Below are 19101 nucleotides of genomic sequence, written 5' to 3' on the forward strand. Positions count from 1 at the left end.
CTCCTGCCCTAAAGTGCATTAGTGAACCAGATGAGTTTAAATAACAGTAATTTCATAGTCATCATTTGACTTTTAATTCCAGATTTTTATTTAATTCAAATTTCACCATCTGCCATGGTGGAATTTGAACAAGGGTTCCCGACAAGACAATGTTCTGTCTGTCACAGAATGAGTAATGAGAGGCGTCATTCTCCGCCGGCGGGAGTCTCCGTTTTGCCGGCGCCCGGGGGTTTCCCGGCGCCCGGGGGTTTCCCGACGGCGTGGGGCTGCCCCACAATGGGAAACCCCATTGACCGGCCGGTGTTACGGAGACTCCCGCCGGCCGGTCGGGGCTGAAATGCGGCGGGGCGGGTAGGAGAATTTCACCCGTGGTGTATGAATTTGTGTCAGTGTAATGTTAGGTATGTAGTCCGTGGGCAGGATTCTCCCAGCCCCGCGCGCCAGGCCGAAGAATTCCCGCAACCGCGCCATCCGTGGAGAATCTACACCATGGGCGCTGGCGCGTTTGGCGCGGCGCCGGTCGCTCTACGCGGCCGGGCCGTTGATTCTCCGGCCCAGGTGGGCCAAGCGGCCGCTCTAAAAAGGCTGAGTCCCACTGCCGCCGTCCACACCTGGTCGCAGCCGGCGGGAACTCTACGCACAGGGTCGGGGGCGGCCTGTGAAGGGGGAGGGGGGGGGTGAGGGGGGCTCCGACCCCGGGGGGGGGGGGGGGGCCCTCCAACGAGGCCTGGCCTACCGGTCGACGGGTCGGCCTCTCGCTCCCCGGGCCTATTTTTTTACGCGCCGGCCCCTGAACTCCCGTGCCATGTTGCGTCGGGGCCGGCACGTTGAGGGAGGTCACTGCGCATGCGCGGGTTGGCGCCGGCGCCACTGTGCATGCACGGATCCTGCGACGCACAGTTCACGCCGGAATGGGAAGCTGGAGCGGGGTGAATCGGTAGTGGCCAGAATCGGTACTCTCAGCGGCCCGTTCACGCCGTCGTGAAACGCAACGGCGTTTCCGACTGTGTGGACACTCTGCCGCCGAATGGGAGAATCCCGCCCCGTATGTCCAAAAGACTGATGGATCATATCAAACACTATGTTCCAGCCACTGTTTGCAATGGGCAACGTGCAGACTGTACCCAACCAGCCTGTGCTTGCACAACTTAAAACACACAGGGCGGGATTCTCCTGTACCCGGCGGGACGGAGTGGCGTGAACCACTCCGGCGTCGGGCTGCCCCAAAGGCGCAGAATCCTCCGCACCTTCAGGGGCTAGGCCCGCCCCGGAGTGGTTGATGCCCACGGCCGGCAGGATAGGGGCCTGGCGCCGCACCAATCGGTGAAGATGAAGAGCCCACCTGACACATAACCCGTCTTTCTCCTTTAGCAACCTTCACGTTCTGTACTGCCAAATGACTATTTTTTGTCCTTGGGGAGACCGACCTCCAGACACCACTCTTTTTCAGTTGTGACTGGACATTGATCCCCAAAAGCTTGCTGAGTGCAGACTGGCGGACGTGCTCATCTTGTCCCTACAGCTGGCCTCAGAGCCGCCTGTGTGTGGTCAGCTCCAGTCCGTCAATGCAGGTTTTCTGGGTCAGGTTCTACTTGACCTGCTGTGCTTTTCTGCACTTACCGCCCCGCCGCATTCTGATTGGAAGCAAAGACTGCATTAATGGATCTTTTTTAATTTAAATGCACATCGCTTAGTGGAAAGTAGTCTACTTGAAACCCATTGTCCACATTTCTGGTTCTTTGTAAAGGCTTCCAAGACTGACCGAATGAAAGGAGCTGAAAGATAATTGACACAGCTGGATGATCCTGTACTTAAATGTCACATGGTCTGTCTTGTAACTATCTTCCCTTGTACAATACCCCTGGACCTTTCTGTAATGCAACCATTTTTCTTTTATCAGTAAAACCTTTTCTTTGTTATTATTAATTACACTCAACCATTATCGGCAGTGCACAGTCTTTATTTTGGAATGAGCTAACTCAGTGATCACTGTGGCGGTGCAAATAACCAGAGGCTATTCAGCAAAGAGCACAATCTGCTTTCAGCACATTCCCTTTCTGGCTGTCTCTTGAATGCGAGTGCCTACGGTCTCCAGGGCAACAAGACCACCCCCCACCACCAGCACACACACACACACACACACACACACACATGCAAGGAAATAACAAAAAAAAAACCATTGACTCTCACCTTTGGCCATCCTATTCAGAACCATGTCAATCAGAATATAGGTCCCACATCTTCCAGCGCCGTCACTGTCAACAATAAGAGAGGGACGATTGGAAAAACAAAATCATCGCTATCAGCACTGTGCCATTCAGACCCGTACAGCTGCTGTCACCTCTTTTACTTTGAACTCAAATGGGGGGAATATCTGCCAGATTCACTATCAGCTGTTCACCAGGGAATTGCTGACGGTCCCCATTGGGGGGGGGGGGGGGGGGGGAGCACTGTGTGAAAATGGCCCCGCCCTCCCCTGCCAGATTTTTTTAATTTTAAAAAAACTCACAAAGAAGATGTACTTGCCTGCAGTGAACAATTATCGGACATGAGCGTCCTCTGTAGCACTTGTTTACCTTTCTGTAATAAAGCAGAAGAAATTCAATTCAAACACACAACCCGTACCGCCTGTCTGCGCTGTCAATGTCAGTCTGGAATATTTAACACTTGGCAACATTAAAACGCTCATTGCCATCAAATAACTGAATGACACCGATTAAGTTTTTTTTCTGTGTATACACATTTTTGGACAGAAAGGCACTTTGTCCTCACCCTCGCAAAGTTATAGAATTGGGGGGGGGGGGGAAAAATCACAGCAATTAGTGATACCAACCAGCATTCAGCTCAAGAGAGAAACCATCATGCAAACCATTAGCAAGCAAAAGTCAAAGGTGGTTAGAGGCCAAGGCAAGGTATTTTTTTCCGCATTGTTCCCTGCTGCAGAGTCACAGTTTCCAATGATCACTTTTGTGACTATGCAACTGGGCTCATATTACTAGCTGCAACATCACAAAAATGACACTGGCAACTGTTAATGAGCTGGCAACATAGGAGTTTGTCCATTTACAGAGCGAGCACTGTTAGTAAATTCTGTGGCACACAGCAAGAAAATATGTCAGGCTAGGGTAATATTTAGCATAATTTCAAATTGAAAAGAGTACTTCACACACTGATGCAAATTTTTGCTCTGTTTTTGTCTCACAATCTCCTTTAAAGTGTAAATTTGTTCCCTCTGGACACAAGGAATACATTAATTAGACATATTCACCGTGTATCTGTCTGCAGTCAGAAAACGCTGCCCCATTGTGTCCACCGGGCCTCTTCTCAGGCTACTTCTGATTTGCCAATCACTGACCCACTAGCAACTAAAACCAACGTTTAAAGCCAAATGCATGTTAACACTCAATGTTCATGGGATTACCAGTGAAATACCGGTTGAGGTCCACATTTCTCTAGTGGCATTAATAATGGATGAAAGCTCCCTAGGATTGATCAGATGTGTCAGAGGGGTTTAAACCAAGCATTCAGTGAAATGATCTTGCTCCCGACCAGCTGCTGTACCTGCGGAAGTCCAAGAGGGACCTGGTGGATGAGGGAACAGCCTGGTCAAACCAGCTCAGGAAGTGGAATTGCGTCACTGTGCGGGTCTCGTTGGTCTGGAGATTTTTGAGGTAAAAGCTGCGCACCAGGAAATCTTCACACCAGATATGCTCTGAGACGAGGTTAACCTGATGTTAAAATAAAAATAAAATAAAGGGGTTGTTACATAGGGCCGACTGTACAGAAATGAGGCCATTTGGCCTAAATGGTGTATGTAGCTGCTTACCCTCTCACCATGTCAATATATCCCACTTTTCCTTGTTCCTGCATGTATTTAGCTGCCCTTTAAATGTATCAATGCTATTAGTCTCAATTGCTTCTATTGTTGGCGGGTTCCTTAATATAGCCACTTTCTGAATAAAGAATTTTCTCTTGAAATCATCATTGGATTTAGTAGTGACTATCTTATATTCTTGTCTTCTAGATCTGGACTCCTCGCCATGGGTAAATATCTCCTCTATCGGCGGTGGTATCTGCTTTATATCAAATAAGGTTCATAAGATGGCTTAATTCGAGACAATAGCGTCTAGCATTCACCTTGACTCAGACTTCAGAGCCAGGCCAACTGGCCCGCCCATTGCTTATGCTCCACACAAGCCTTCCCCCACCTCTCTTCCTCTAACTCTAACAACATATGTAACTGGGAAACGGGACAGGCAGCTTGCTCCCCACACCACACAGTAAACTGGAGCAATCGTACAGCTTCCCCTCGCTTGGTAGAGTTTTATCTTCTCCCAGTTTGACCAGATTATTAGTACACTTTACACATTTATGATTACAAACACAGCAGAGCTTTCGGAAACATCGTAAGACTCATGGGCTGGATTATCCGGCCCACGACGCCGGAACGCGGATCGCAAATGGGCAGACGGGTACCGAACCGACTATTATGATCTGCTCCCCCCATGGGAGTGGGGTTCGCACCCGCACGCCGGTGGCAAGAGGCTATTGGATGCAAATGTGTCCTAATGTCCAGTTTGCATCCAATTAGTGGGCCCGGCTGAGAGTCTCCGCGCAGGGATTGCTTTTGGTGTTTACCAGCATAGCCCTGACATGGTGGACCGTGGGCCAAGGAGGTAACCCCTTGAGGGAGTTGCCCCTGAAGTCCACTCGAGGGCCACCCTCAACCCCCACAATGCACTATTTGCCCATTCCTCCCCTACCAGACGCCCACACCGTGCCCCCCAGAGACCCCTACAATGAGACATCCCCAGAGACTGGGAACACAGAGACAGCCCCACCCCACGAGACCCCCTGGATAGTGAGGCCCCCCACAGAGGCCCACTAGATAGGGAGACTCCCTCCAGAGACCTCCCAGACCGAGAGACACCCCCAGCGACCCCCTAGATAGGGAGACCCGCACAGAGACCCCCTAGATAGGGGGACCCCCCGGAGTCCCTGTGGATAAGGGGACCCCCCCTGAGACCCTCTGCATAGGGGGAACAACCACACAAACGTCAACCACTTCAAAGGTAAGTGCATTCTAATCACTCCCCATCACGGTTGAGTGATTTTGAAGTGCTGAGCTGGAAATTGACAGCACTTAATTCTCTTTGAAGTGATTGATGTTTGTAAACATTGTGGTTACAGCCCGTCAAGAGTTATAGATCCATGAACGGAGATGAATGAAGCAAGGCTAACAGCTGTGTTTGCAGAAGCTGTCAATCACAGCCCACTAAGTGAAATGAATGAACAATTTGCAGCTATAAGATAAGAGGGGTTTAAACACAGGTCACTGCTTTTCTATTTCCAGGAATGGACACATGAAGCTTCCTGTGTCTGAGCAGGGGGTGCATTGCCCAGGTGAGTGTTACAACAGTGATTTTTTTTCACTGCTTCCAGATAGCGTCTCCTTTTGAGTGGGTCTGTGGGGCGGGGTTCCTTTAGTTAGGGGTCTTTGTGGAGGTTTCCTTTAGTAAGTGGGTCTTGGGGGGGGGGATCCCTCTGGTTAGGGGGTGTCTGGGGGTCCCTTCAGTTCAGGGTCTGGGGGGTGTCCATATTTAGGGAGTCTGTGTGGGGAGCCCCCTATTCAACGGTTCTCGGGGAGGGGGGGGCAGGTGGGTCAGCCCTGTGCTTGGGGGAAGGGGAGAACCCAGAAAATCAAAGGGGTGGGGAGCTGAAAGGCGATGCGGGGGTGCGGGGGAGAATGTGGGAGGTTGCTTTGCGATGCGAGGGTGGGTGGGGTGCTGTTCCGCGATGTGGGGGCGAGGGGGGGTGGTTGAGATGCGGGAGAGGGTGGCCAGCCGCGGGCCTCGCTATTGGGCCGTCCGCTCAGAATGGCGATCCGATAATGGGATTCCCTCAGAATCCCTCGTATTCTCACGCCACCGGGAACGTAAATCAGTTACAATTCATCTCTGTTGGGAGAATAAATGGCACAACCTAACCAAATAAAAGAGTCTCTTCTGGGCGGGATTAGAGTGGTCGTTCCCTGCCCTTGTAGCGACGGTGAACGACCCCGCTATCTAACGGCACTCTTGTGTTTATTTCAGGCCTCGATGGGGAACACCGTGCCGAAGCCACACTTAGTCAAATTTCTAGCACTAAGGAGCTCCGACGAGTGGATCCCTCAGCGCAGGAAGAGAAATGGCTCCTCTTAACCCCCCCCCGATGCGACCCCCTGACGCCCCCAGTGTCCCAAATCACCTCTTGGAAGGTTCTTGAGCCCCCCCCGCACCCTACCTCTTACAGGCAGGGAAACCCCAGGCCCAATCCCCGGTGCAGGCAAAATGCCACCTTGGCACCTTGTCACAACCAGTATGGTACTCTGGCAGTGCCACCTGGTCATCCTGGCAGTGCCACGCTGGCACCCAGATGGCATTGCCAGGGTGCCCGGGTGACACTCCCAAGGTGCCCATGTGACACTGCCAAGGTGCCAGGCTGGCAGTGCCAAGGTGCCCAGGAGGCATCCGCAGTACCACCTTACCCAGATTTGTGGGGACTAGTACTAATCGGCACCTGGCTGGAGTCTCCTCAGCGAGGCCGGTAGATCCAGTTCAATCCGGCGAAGGCCAGTGAGTTTTTAAACTGGGTCCCGCTCATTGTGGGTGGGATCCAGATTACAACGTAACAACCGTCAGAAATCCCAGGAGAGTCCTCTCCCAGGATCACCCATGGCACCCATAGTCTCCCAAACGGAGAACCCCGGCCGATGTTTCCTTGTATGATTTAACAGCAGCCTTGATGGAACTCTGAAGTCATGATGAACAACATTCAAATGGAAACTTGCCTGTGCTGCTATGCCTCGTTTACCTTTCCCCTGCCATTATTCGAAATCAAAGCCACAATTAGAAAACAAGAGGAATTCCGGTTCTGCACTTTAAATTCTAACTAGAGATCCAGTAGTACCTCACAAGAGCGATGAAAATATGGGTCTCCGACGTAATCAGATCTCTCTATGTTGGATCATTTATATTGTGATGAGTGCTATTGACTGTGGCAGTTTCCATTGTCTTTGGGATCCTACCAATGTAAATGGGTTTGAACTTTAGGTCTGAATCCATACAGTCCAAGTAATATGTGCCTCCCCGCTGTTAAATAGGTGAATATCCTTTCGCTGAATTAAGCAGCGGAAGACATCCTAATGATTCACAACTGTGTTATTGCGATACTATAGTTCAGCACACACACTGGCTTCCACTCTGCTCCTCTGAATCCTCTCACTGTGCAGAAGTAACATCCAAACAGGGAAAAGAAACAGCTCTTAAATACAACCTTCAATGAGCATCACGTGCTCGCAAATCAGGTTGAAGCTGCTCCTGGTTTATTCTTAAAGGGACCTGCACATCTAACATTGCCACCCCCTCCCCACACACCCTTACTCTACCCCTCTCCAAACACCTGCCAACTCCCCCCCCCCCCCACCAATATCTGCAGAAGGTATGGAGCAGAGGGCACCAGTCCAGACAAAACTGGAATGCAGCCCAAGAGCAAAGTGGTAGGAGCGTCAACAACATATGATGGAACAAAATGTGAAGAACAAGCTCATCTGGTATTCAAACTCACAAGCAGTTGGCTGACAGTCAAATGCCCCCAGCCTGTGCCAAAGATGTGGCTGCTTGGCAGAAAGTAGGAGAGAATGGGAACACGCGATGCCATCGGCTTCAAGGAATGCCGCTCCATTGAAAGCCCAGGATGCTTGCATTCAGAGTTAAAGTCTTGAACAATGCCATGCACTGCAGCCTTGAAACCTGTTTCCCTTGTTTGTTTGGAATTGTTTGTAATGTGGGTGTAATAAAATACCAGGTTTGCACTGTTTTAAATTGTGGTTAAAAATTGTTTTCCTAATTATTGGAATCTCGCCTGGCTTATCTTCCATCCATTCTTCTTTTCCAATTGGAATCATACTTGGATGACAGCACAGTATACATCACGGTTGTACAGTATACATGATACAAGGAGTGCTTTAAGTCCACAATATATATTGTTTGCAGTGGTAGCATGGACAGGACATTGGAACAGTGGTAGTGATTGAGGTTGTGGTCTGTGCGCAAAAAAAATCAGGCAGTTGAATGGGACTAATACAAAGTCATAAATGTGAGATTGTGAGGGCAATTAGGAGGATGGAAAATGGACTCTAAAGTGAGAGAAGGAAAGGGAATACGCAAATGGGTCTCACAGAAGCTTAGGTTCTTCGAGAAGGCTGGCATTAGGCCAGCTTGTTAAAATAATACTTCACAGATAGATGCTATCAACATGAATAATTCACGGTCTGAAAGGGACTGCAGTTTATAAAGTTATTCGAAGGAAAAGCGACACAGCAAATCTGGCAACGGCGGAGTGAGTAGCTCTTATTGAAATTTGTTATGATGCATTCTTAAATCACTGCCATAATAACGGAGACACTGATCTTTATTGAAGGGCACTGCAAGGACCATCGCCTTACCTCATAGATGTGGTACAGGTTGGCACCCTCATCTGGCCAGTAGTGATAACATTGCTTGACTCCATTTTCCGTCAAGGGTGTCAGCATGACGATAACAACACAGCCATTCTCCCACACCATCTGAAGGGAAGAACAAGAGTCTGTACCTCACGGTGTCATGAGCTAATTACTCTGCATTTATTATCACTGAGTCACACAATCAGAATTCATAGACACCGAGGAAACGCAAACCACCACACCACCACCTAATTGTTCATATTTCGCTGAGCGTTTGTCAACCTACAAAGATTGATGCTGTGGCTTCCACCGAATTTCATTTTGTCTCCAAAGTCCATATTTAGGCTGGAAATGACCAGATCCTTTGAACTTAGTGCTTAAATTTCAGCAATGTCCTCGCATGGTGCCAAAATAATGACATCAAGCTATGGAAACCATTATTTCTTTCGAATGCAATAATAATTCAAGTCTGTGAATAAGTTAGTCGTAGCAATCAAGATAACATTTGGTCGCTTATTATAACATTTGAACATATTGTAGTTAAAAATTACATTTTTCTTTAAGTGCATGTCGGTTTCTACTACAACAGACTGACTCACAGTCGCTATGCAATGATGTCAAATTAAATTTTACTTCTCGCTAGATTGGTAGAGATCCAGTGAAATCATTATCAAAATGAGAAGAAATATATTTTTTATTACAGTAATAAAAACACAATGATTATGAGCATAAAATAATCATTCAGCTGCCTCCTCCATCGTCCCAATGAATGAATATCCAAGCCACTCATCTACCTTGTGGAGAACCTGGCAGTGAAAGTTGGAAGTCTTGTTCAAAATGAGAGCTCATTGCACGCGGAAAGCAATTGGAAAAGATTTAGAGACAAGGGTATCAAGAGTTGCTTCTCAGGTATGCAGAGTAAAGTCTCCCTTAGTCTGAGCTGTGACCTTTCTAAATGCTAGGTATTAAATGATTTGAATAGGCTCCATTTGTACTTATTTTTAACCAGCCAGTCTCTCTTGTTGGGACGTTATAGCCAAGGGCACTAAACGGGGGTCAGAGTGTGAGAGATCAATGGTGTGGGGGAAGGGAGTGGAGGTAGATTAGAAGGAATTGGGGGGTAGGACAGAGAGGGAAATAGAAGGGGGAAAGATTAAAGGTAGAGACGAGGGAAGAAGAAAAGCAGGTGGGATGAGGGAGTTAGGAATCTGAAAGGGAGGAAAGGAAAAGAGTAGGGGGAAGGATGAGGGAGAAGGATGGCGAAAGCTTAGAAATGCTGAGTGGGGAGATTGTGGAGAAGCCAAATCCCTCTTCAGAAAGTATGGAGCTGGGATTAAGATGCTGCACAGTGAATGGGGAGTCATTTTGGAGACCGAGCTACAGAATTCCGCAAGCGCAGAGCTACTGGGCCCCGAGGGAATTCCCTCCCTCAACCCCTCCACCTCGACCTCTCTTTCCTTCCTTCAGGTGCTCCTTAAAATCTAACTCTTCGTGTGCCCATCTGACCTCGTATCCAACGTGGCTTGGGTGCTTTATTTTAAAATACCTCTGAGAAGCCCCTTGGGATGTTTAATTACGCCAGAGGTGTCACTTAAGTTGTTGTAAGCCACCATCTGCAGGATTAAGTTGTTGAGAGGAGAGGGTTACTATTTGTGGTGCACTGAATAATTAATCGACTGTGCTGTGTATCTTTCCTCAGAATCTGAGGTGTTTTCGTTTCGTTATTGATAGGGAGCATGATGGATTTGTCTGCTATCACTGACCTCTCTCCACTTGCCTGCAGGAAATGCATTTGTACAAAGCGCCCTTCCGTACAGTCAATTCGCTACATCAGGCCCACGGGGGAATTTCGCTACGTGTGAATTCCACTCTAATTACTGAGTTGACTGTGCAAATTACTTGTGGCAAGGATGGTGGAATTCATGGTCAGTGCAGGGTGCCGTAGTGCTAAGTCACACCAGCCAACTGTAACCAATGCGTTGCATAAACCGATTCTCGCAGTTCCACCAGTAGGCACTACTCTTTCGGAGTCCTTGGAGGCGTCAAGGGGTATGGGGAGAGAGCAGGAGTGGGGCGTTGAGAGAGGATCAGTCATGATCATATTGAATGGCGGAGCAGGCTTGAGGGGCTGAGTGGCCTCTACGGCCGCTCCAGCGCCCTGCTGGCCCCCTGTAGGGGCCAGAATTACTCCTGGCAGCGACCCATTCACGCCGTCGTAAAATGCGATGGCGTTTATGACGGCGTGAACACTCTGCCGCGGGATGGGAGAATCCCGCCCACAATTCCTACGTTGCTCCTTGTTTTCTCATAATAATAATAACCTTTTATTGTCACAAGTATGAAGTTACTGTGATAAGCCCCTAATCACCACATTCCGGCGCCTGTTCGGGTAAGTTGGTACGGAAATTGAACCCGTGCTGCTGGCCTTGTTCTGCATCACAAACAGCTGTCTAGCCCACTGAGCTAAACCAGCTTGTGGTCACATGACATAACCACAGATAATATTGCACCAAAGGAGGCCGTTCGGCCCATTGTGTATGCACGGCTGTTCTGTACCGTACTAGAACTGAGAACTCAAATACAATTTTCCTGATCATTTCTACATTCCAACACTGCAGTCATCCAACAAAGCAGAGCTTAACTAGGTTAAGTTCCGTTGTGAGAGTTAATTTACTGGTACTCGGGTTTCTTATGAAGCGAGCAGGTCTGTCACGGGGGAGAACTCAGCATTGATCAAGAATTTCACACATGCTTTGTGATTCATCTTCAAACCAACGGCAGATTGAGAAATGTACAACGATCATAAGTGAAACTATAACCAAGGTAAACTATCAGAAAAAACTTGGCCCGACAAGTGCAGCATTTTACCAAATTTCTATTCCTCCAGCTCTTTCAAATTTCTCTCGTGGAATATAAATGCAGCTCGGACAGATCTCTTACCTGCCAGAAATCTGCGACTGTGGCAGGAAGTGGGCCTTGAGCAGCAATGTATGCGGGGTTCCTGGGGTCATGGTCCATCTAGATGCAGCAAAATGAGAGGTACGGGGTTATCCTGGAGGTTTATGTACTTGCTAATGGTGTAATTCATCATCACAATACAGTTCATTATAGTTTGGCACATTCACTTCTGCAGTCCACAGTCATGTTCAAGGGCAAATTGATCGCATTGAGAGGTTGGATTCAACACCACACAACAAAGTTAAAAATTAAGAAGTTAGGAAGAAGAATTAAAGACTTGTGCAATAAAATAAAATAAAAGGCCTCCGTTTATATCACACTTTTCAGGACCTGAGGATGTCCCCATGCACTGTGCAAACAATTAAGTGCTTTTAAAATGCAACCACTGCTGTAACATAGGAAATGCAGAAGCCATGTTTTGCACAGCAATGTGTTAATTGCCAGGGTATGTGTTTGTAGGTGTTGGTTGAGGGTATAAAATATTGAAGAGGACACTTGGTAGAGCTTCCCAGCTTTTAGAATCATTGTATCCTTACAGTGCAGAAGCAGGCTATTTGGCCCACCGAAATGCACCGATCCTTCGAAAGAGCACCCTACACATGTCCACTCACCCATCTACCCTGCTATATCCCAGTAACTGCATAACCTAACCTGCACATCCCTGGACCCTAAAGGGCAATTTAGCATCGCAAATCCACCTAATCCGCACATCCCTGGACTGTGGGAGGAAACCAGTGCATCAGGAGTGAGATACCCTCAATTATGACTCAGAAGAGTTTGATAATACAAAGGCTTTAACAAGCAGAAAACCAGACAACTGTCGAGAAGTGTGCTCACTGCACGCTGCCTACTGAACGTAACCTTATATACAGCTTCCTGGGGGCGGCGCCGTAGACAGAGTCCCCCAGGGTTCCAAACCCGGTAAAGGGGCCTACGCATTAAAGGTACATATGTATACAGATATCATTCATCACATTCACCCCGTTTAAAAAAAACGCATAGACCGCTGGGGTGAAGTGGAATTACAAGTTCAGTCTTTTGGGTGGTCTGATTGCCCATGTTGACCTTCTCAGCTCCGGCGGTGGTGCAGCGGATACGGTCATCCTCGGTGGTGGTATATCCAGGAGCACGGTTGTCTGAGCCTTTGCCCGCGTTGGAGCAGGGGTGTTATCCGGGGTGACTAGGGTGATTGGTGCTGGCGCTGGCTGGAGGGAAAGGGGCGCTATGGGGGGGGGCGCTGTTGGAGTTGACCGCCGGTGCGGGGAGGGGAGCATCGGTGGAAGGGGTGCGTCGGTGGTCGAGCCAGCGGGTGCCAGGGCCCGCAGGGAAACGGTGTCCTGCCTGCCGTTGGGGTGCTCGACGTAGGCGTATTGAGGGTTTGCGTGTAATAGTTGGACCCTCTCGACCAGTGGATCTGTCTTATGGTTCGACCGGAGTAGAACTGGTCCCGGAGTCGTCAGCCAACGTGGAAGCGAGACCCGTACAGAGGAGCGACCTAATGGAGTGTAGGGCATCGGGTAGGACCACCTGCCAGCGGGCGATTGGGAGACTTCTTGACCATAGGGCTAGAAGAACAGCCTTCCAAACTGTTGTGTTCTCCCTCTCCACCTGCCCGTTTCCCCGCGGGTTATAGCTGGTCATTCAGCTCGAGGCGATGCCCTTGTTGAGCAGATACTGACGCAGCTCATCGCTAATGAACGGTGTACCCCGGTCACTGTGGATATAAGCGGGGAAACCAAACAGGGTGAAGATGCTGTGCAGTGCCTTGATTACAGAGGCCGAGGTCATATTGGGGTAGGGGTCAGCGAATGGGAAGCGGGAGAATTCGTCGATGACAGTGAGGGAGTAGGTGTTGCAGTTGGTGGACGGGAGGGGCACTTTCAAGTCCACGCTTAGTCGCTCAAAGGGTCCAGAGGCCTTTACCAGGTGAGCCTTGTCTGGTCGCTAGAAGTGCGGTTTGCACTCCGCACAGATCTGGCAAGCCTTGGTCATGGCCTTGACCTCCTCGGTGGAGTGAGGTAGGTTGCGGGACTTGATGAAATGGGCAAGCCGGGTGACACCCGGGTGGCAGAGGTCATCGTGGATGGCCCGCAGACGGTCTTTCTGCGCGTTGGTGCATGTGCCGCGGGACAGGGCATCTGGGGACTTGTTGAGCTTCCCCGGAAGATATGTAATATCGTACGTGTAGGTGGAGAGTTCGATCCTCCACCTCAGAATTTTATCATTCTTTATTTTGCCCCGTTGTGCGTTATCGAACATAAAGGCGACTGATTGTTCGTCGTTGACGAGGGCGAACCTCCTACCGGCTAGGTAGCGCCTCCAGTGCCGCACGGCCTCCACTATGGCTTGTGCCTCCTTCTCGACGGCAGAGTGTCGAATTTCCGAGGCGGTGAGGTTTCGGGAGAAGAACGCTACCGGTCTGCCCGCCTGGTTGAGGGTAGCGGCCAGGGCGACGTCTGGCCAAGGGAATGGTTTTGTCCACCGCATGCATGGCGGCCTTGATGATATTGGCCTTGATACGACGGAAGGCCGACTGAGCCTCAGCCAGGAGGAAAACCGTGGTCTTAATGAGTGGACGGGCTTTGTCCGCATACCTGGGGACCCACTGGGCATAATAGGAAAAGAGCTCCAGGCACCGTTTGACTGCCTTGAGGCTACGGGGGAGGGGAAGTTCCTTAAGGTGGTGCATGCGGTCGGGGTCTGGCCCTAGGACCCCGTTTTCCACGATGTAGCTGAGGATGGCTAGCCGGGTTGTGTGGAACACGCATTTCTCTTTATCGTCTGTCAGATTGAGGGCCCGGGCGGTCTGGAGGAACTTTCTCAGGTTTCCCTGGAGCGGACTACCAGTACTTGTGCCCTCCAAGGGCTGTTGCTAGCCTCGATGACCCCTTCTTTTAGTAGCCGCTGAACCTCTGACTTGATGAAAGTCATGTCTTGGGCACTGTACCGCCGACTCCTGGTGGCGACGGGCTTAAAATTGGGGGTGAGGTTCGCGAAGAGGGGGGGGTGGTGCAACTTTGAGTGTCGCCAGGTTACATACCGTGAGCGGGGGCAGGGGTCCGCCGAACTTCAGGGTCAGGCTTCGGTGGCTGCACTGAAAGTCCAGACCGAGCAGCAGGGGGGCGCAGAGGTGAGGGAGGGCATAAAGTTTAAAACGGACGTATTTAACGCCTTGGATAGCGAGGTTCGCGACACAATACCCCGTGACTTGGACCGAATGAGACCCAGATGCGAGGGCGATAGTTTGGGAGGCGGGATAGGTGCGCAGGGAGCAGCGTCTTACCGTGTCTGGATGGATAAAACTCTCCGTGCTCCCGGAGTCAAAAAGGCAGGGGGTGCCGCGGCCGTTGATTTGAACCTGCATCATTGTGCTTCGGACGAGATTGATCGAGCGTGATGCTCCTAGTTGCGGGCAATCAGAGTCCTCGGTTGAATCAGACTTGCAAAATGCCCGTCGCCGTCGGTCGCACGTTTTGGGTTTTGAAGATGGCCGCCGTCAAGTTGGCCGCCCCCATGACTCACACGAGGCCGATGACACATCGGAAGTAGGCGTGGCTGGCCGCAGCGTGGCCGCGTTGCGGGGCCTGTGGTCCCGGGAGTTCGAATTCTGGGCCCGATGAGACTTTTGTTTCTGGCCTTTGGGCCCAGCCAGGCAGACCTTCACGAAGCGCCCCTTCTTTCTGCATTCGCCGCAGATAGCGGAGCGGGCCGGGCAACGCTGGCGTGTGTGCTGGCCTTGCCCACAGAAATAGCATTGGGGGCCCCCGGTGTCAACGGGTCGCCGCGTGGCGCAGGCCTGAAGCGAGGCCAAGTCTGGAGGGGATCGAGAGGGGTTCGCAAGGTCCGCGGAGTACGTGCAGAGATTATGGTGGGCCGCTTCCAGGGAAGAGGCGAGCATTACTGTGCCTTGGAGGTCCTTTGCTCCGTCTTCTAGGAGCCGCTGCCGGATGTACGTGGATCGGATACCGGACACAAAAGCATCATGAATATGTAAGTTCATGTGGACTTCTGCCATCACCTCTTTCTGGTCGCAGTTCCTGGCGAGTGCGGTGATTCTCTCCAAGTATTCATCTAGCGTTTCCCCAGAGCGCTGGCGGCAGGTCGAGAGCAAATGTCTGGCGTGTACCTCATTTATCGGCTTTACGAAGCGCTTCTGTAGGATTTTGACCGCCGTTTCGTACGTCGTAGCTTTCTCGATCACGAAGGACAGTCGGTGGCCCACCCGGGCATGTAGTAAGCTCAACTTGCGAGGTCCGTCAACTTCAGTCTCTGAGAAATTCAGATAGGCCTCAAAGCACCGGAGCCAGTATTTAAAAATTTCAGTGGCTTCCGGCGACCGAGCGTCCAAATTGAGCTTCTCCGGCTTTAGACCGCTGTCCATCATGATGCTGTCTGGTTATTAAATTGAGATACCCTCAATTATGACTCAGGAGAGGAATTTGATAATACAAAGGCTTTAATAAGCAGAAAACCAGACAGCTGCCGAGAAGTGTGCTCACTGAACGCTGCCTCCTGAACGTAACCTTATATACAGCTTCCTGGGGGCGGAGTCTCCCAGGGTTCCAAACCCGGTCTTAAAGGGGCCTACGCATTAAAGGTACATATGTATACAGATATCATTCATCACAAGGAGGAAACCCACGCAGACACGGGGAGAACATACAAGCTCCACACAGACAGTGACCGGAATTGAACCCGGGTCGCTGGCGGCTCTGAGGCAGTGCTAACCACTGAGCCACCTTGCTGCCCAGTATTTCTTTGAGATACTGATGAGACTGCCTACGCCCACCCGAGAGGACAGACGGGACCTTGGTTTAATCTTTCTTCTGAAGTATGGCACCTCTGCCGTGCAGTGCTCCCTCAGTGCTGCACTGAAGCTTCCAGTCTAGATTTTGATTTCAAGTCCTGGCAGAGGGCCTTAAAGCAAAACCTTTCCAACTCAGAGGCGATCGTGAAACCCACAGAGCCAAGATGGACACAGTACGGATAGTTGATTCTAACAGCACTTCCCTAGTCGTAAATGTGTCTGCCCAAATTTTCAAGCTGCAAGACAAATCTTTTGTAAGCAAATATTCTAAGAGCGATAGAGTTCCGTAATCAGTAATGAAAGTGGAATGCAGATGAAAAAATTAAACTGGATGCATAATTAACAACTGGGGCACATGGGAAAAGCAGTTTTAATGTGCTCCCAAGGGATACAAGATGCAAAGAAATATGCAGCAGTATTAGAGTGTTGAGTGGGGATTCTTTTCAGCTTATTGATAGGATTATTTATCAATCAGTAGACCTTGACACAACTAGAGTTGCATTTCTGCATTGATACGAGGCCATGTCAGCAGGGAGGTCAAGTTCACCAACACTGATGGGAGAGATGTTTCCCATTTCTTTATTGCAGCAATTTTTGTCGCATTAAAACATATATAACACATATGCATTCAACCCATATATTACTCAGTTACATGTTGTAGTCCCCCTCCCTTCCCATGTCATACTCACCCCATTCCTATGTAGGTATTGTGTATCATAAATCCCGAGCTTTGTGTGTTTTGGATCCTTGAGACATTAGCAGAAGCCAGCCAGGAATAGAGACAAAAATATTTGTTGCCAAACCTTTTCTTGTAGAAAAGGGGCACAATCTCATGCTCCCCAACTCACTCAAATCTTTACATCTTACATCAATTATTTACACCGCTGGCCCTTTTGTATACTTTTCAATGTAGCAGAGCTCAAACCATGGAGCTATAGAGCAATTGCACTTCTGGAAATTGGAAGGAGATCTACGTGGGTCTATTTTTTGATGCGGCCGATAAATGACTGAACTGCATCAGATATCCAACGTCTTTTAAAACAGGAAGTAGAACGCATTCAAATAATTTTCAAGGCTATGTCCATTATTAACTTGAGGGAATGAGACATCTCTTGTGTGACACACAGTAAAGTATGATAACAGCGCTTTATAGCAGCACCTGAATACTAGATTGCGCATGACTGATGAAGCTAACGTCACCCACTGATATCAAATTAAAAAACATGCCTTAAAATGTGATAATGAAATTGTACTTCTTCCATTAACACGAACAGCCTGTGACGCTAAATAGAGATTTAATGGATTCCAGTCAATAGTAGTGAAAGATTCCGCACTCCCTGCTTTGCCTTGCGAAACGCATGCATCAAAATTTACATTTAAAGGCTGAAAGGGTTATTAATTTTGGCAATTATGACATGTGTTTAAGATGTGAATGGAAGTGCTGCAACCTTTTCGCTAATGTTAGTAAACGGAGAAAATGTCATTCTTTCAGCTTTCATTTGCCACATTGAGTCTTTCCTCACTGCTCCTGATGGCAGGACAACTGCTGTAAAATTTTATATTGATTTTATTGGTGAATCTGACACCGCAGAGTGGAGGGTATGCACTGGAAGGCATTGCTAACTCACCAATTCCCTTAGAGTGATTCATTTCAAAAAGACGCAACTCCATCCTAGCTAGTGGTTGAACAGCAAAGCTAACCGATGACAAATACATCATATTGAAAATATATTCTAGCACCGGAAACAAAAATAATTGAGTAAAGCAAACCAAATGAACTTACTGCTTTTTTAACTAAAGATATGAAAATATTTTCTTAATATTACCAGCAGGTTGTAATAATTCACGTCTTTCTTTTTCTTTTGATGCTCAAGTTCATCCCAAGAATGTCACAGACCGGGTCAAAGTAATCAGGGCCATTTTTCCTACATCCATTCCCCTGTGCTTGGGAGGAGCGCGAGCTCCTGGTCGTGGGTGTATTTGCCATTCATCCACATGGACAAGGCTTATGCTGAAGGTCTAGTCAAGGTTCCAAAATGAAGTGGAACCATCTATAATTGTCTACACTTTGCCTGAATATATAATGCCATTTGGGGGTGATGGTGGCCTTGACTAGTAGTACTCCAGAGACCCAGGATAATTCCCTGGTGATCGGGGTGCATATCCCACCACAACATTAGTTTGGAATTGAAAGCTCGTCTCAGTAATGGTGACCATGAAATCATGGTCGATTGTCATAAAAACCCATCTGGTTCACTAATGTCCATCAGGGAAGGAAATCTGCCGTCGTTACCTGGTCTGGCCTCCATGTGACTCCAGACCCACAGCAATGTGGTTGATTCTTCACTGCCTTCTAAAATGGCCTAGCAAGCCACTCAGTTCAAGGACAATTAGAGATGGGCAAAATTACTGGTCTTATCAGCGACACTAACATTCCACAAAAAAAGAATAAAGGAAGATTTCACTCCATTTCACCACCATCGCAGGACCCTTAGAACATAGAACAAAGAACGATACAGCGCAATACAGGCCCTTCGGCCCACGATGTTGCACCGAAACAAAAGCCATCTAACCTACACTATGCCATTATCATCCATATGTTTATCCAATAAACTTTTAAATGCCCTCAATGTTGGCGAGTTCACTACTGTTGCAGGTAGGGCATTCCACGGCCTCACTACTCTTTGCGTAAAGAACCTACCTCTGACCTCTGTCCTATATCTATTACCCCTCAGTTTAAAGCTATGTCCCCTCGTGCCAGCCATTTCCATCCGCGGGAGAAGGCTCTCACTGTCCACCCTATCTAACCCCCTGATCATTTTGTATGCCTCTATTAAGTCTCCTCTTAACCTTC

At 49.1% G+C, this 19101-nt stretch overlaps 1 protein-coding gene across 2 annotated transcripts in view; it reads right to left on the reverse strand.

The window, feature by feature from the left end:
• Positions 1-19101, reverse strand: part of ptprn2 (protein tyrosine phosphatase receptor type N2) — a 1583832-nt gene that overhangs the window by 47571 nt on the left and 1517160 nt on the right. For both annotated transcript variants that reach the window (XM_072508225.1, XM_072508226.1), the window contains exons 17-21: positions 11423-11500; positions 8486-8605; positions 3562-3728; positions 2527-2580; positions 2191-2255 (exon numbers count right to left, since the gene is read on the reverse strand). In XM_072508225.1, coding sequence (XP_072364326.1) covers positions 2191-2255; positions 2527-2580; positions 3562-3728; positions 8486-8605; positions 11423-11500 — 484 coding nt within the window. The remainder of the gene's footprint in view (positions 1-2190; positions 2256-2526; positions 2581-3561; positions 3729-8485; positions 8606-11422; positions 11501-19101) is intronic.

The sequence above is a fragment of the Scyliorhinus torazame genome, chromosome 6 (assembly GCF_047496885.1).
Source record: "Scyliorhinus torazame isolate Kashiwa2021f chromosome 6, sScyTor2.1, whole genome shotgun sequence".
NCBI classification, from domain to species: Eukaryota; Metazoa; Chordata; class Chondrichthyes; order Carcharhiniformes; family Scyliorhinidae; genus Scyliorhinus; species Scyliorhinus torazame.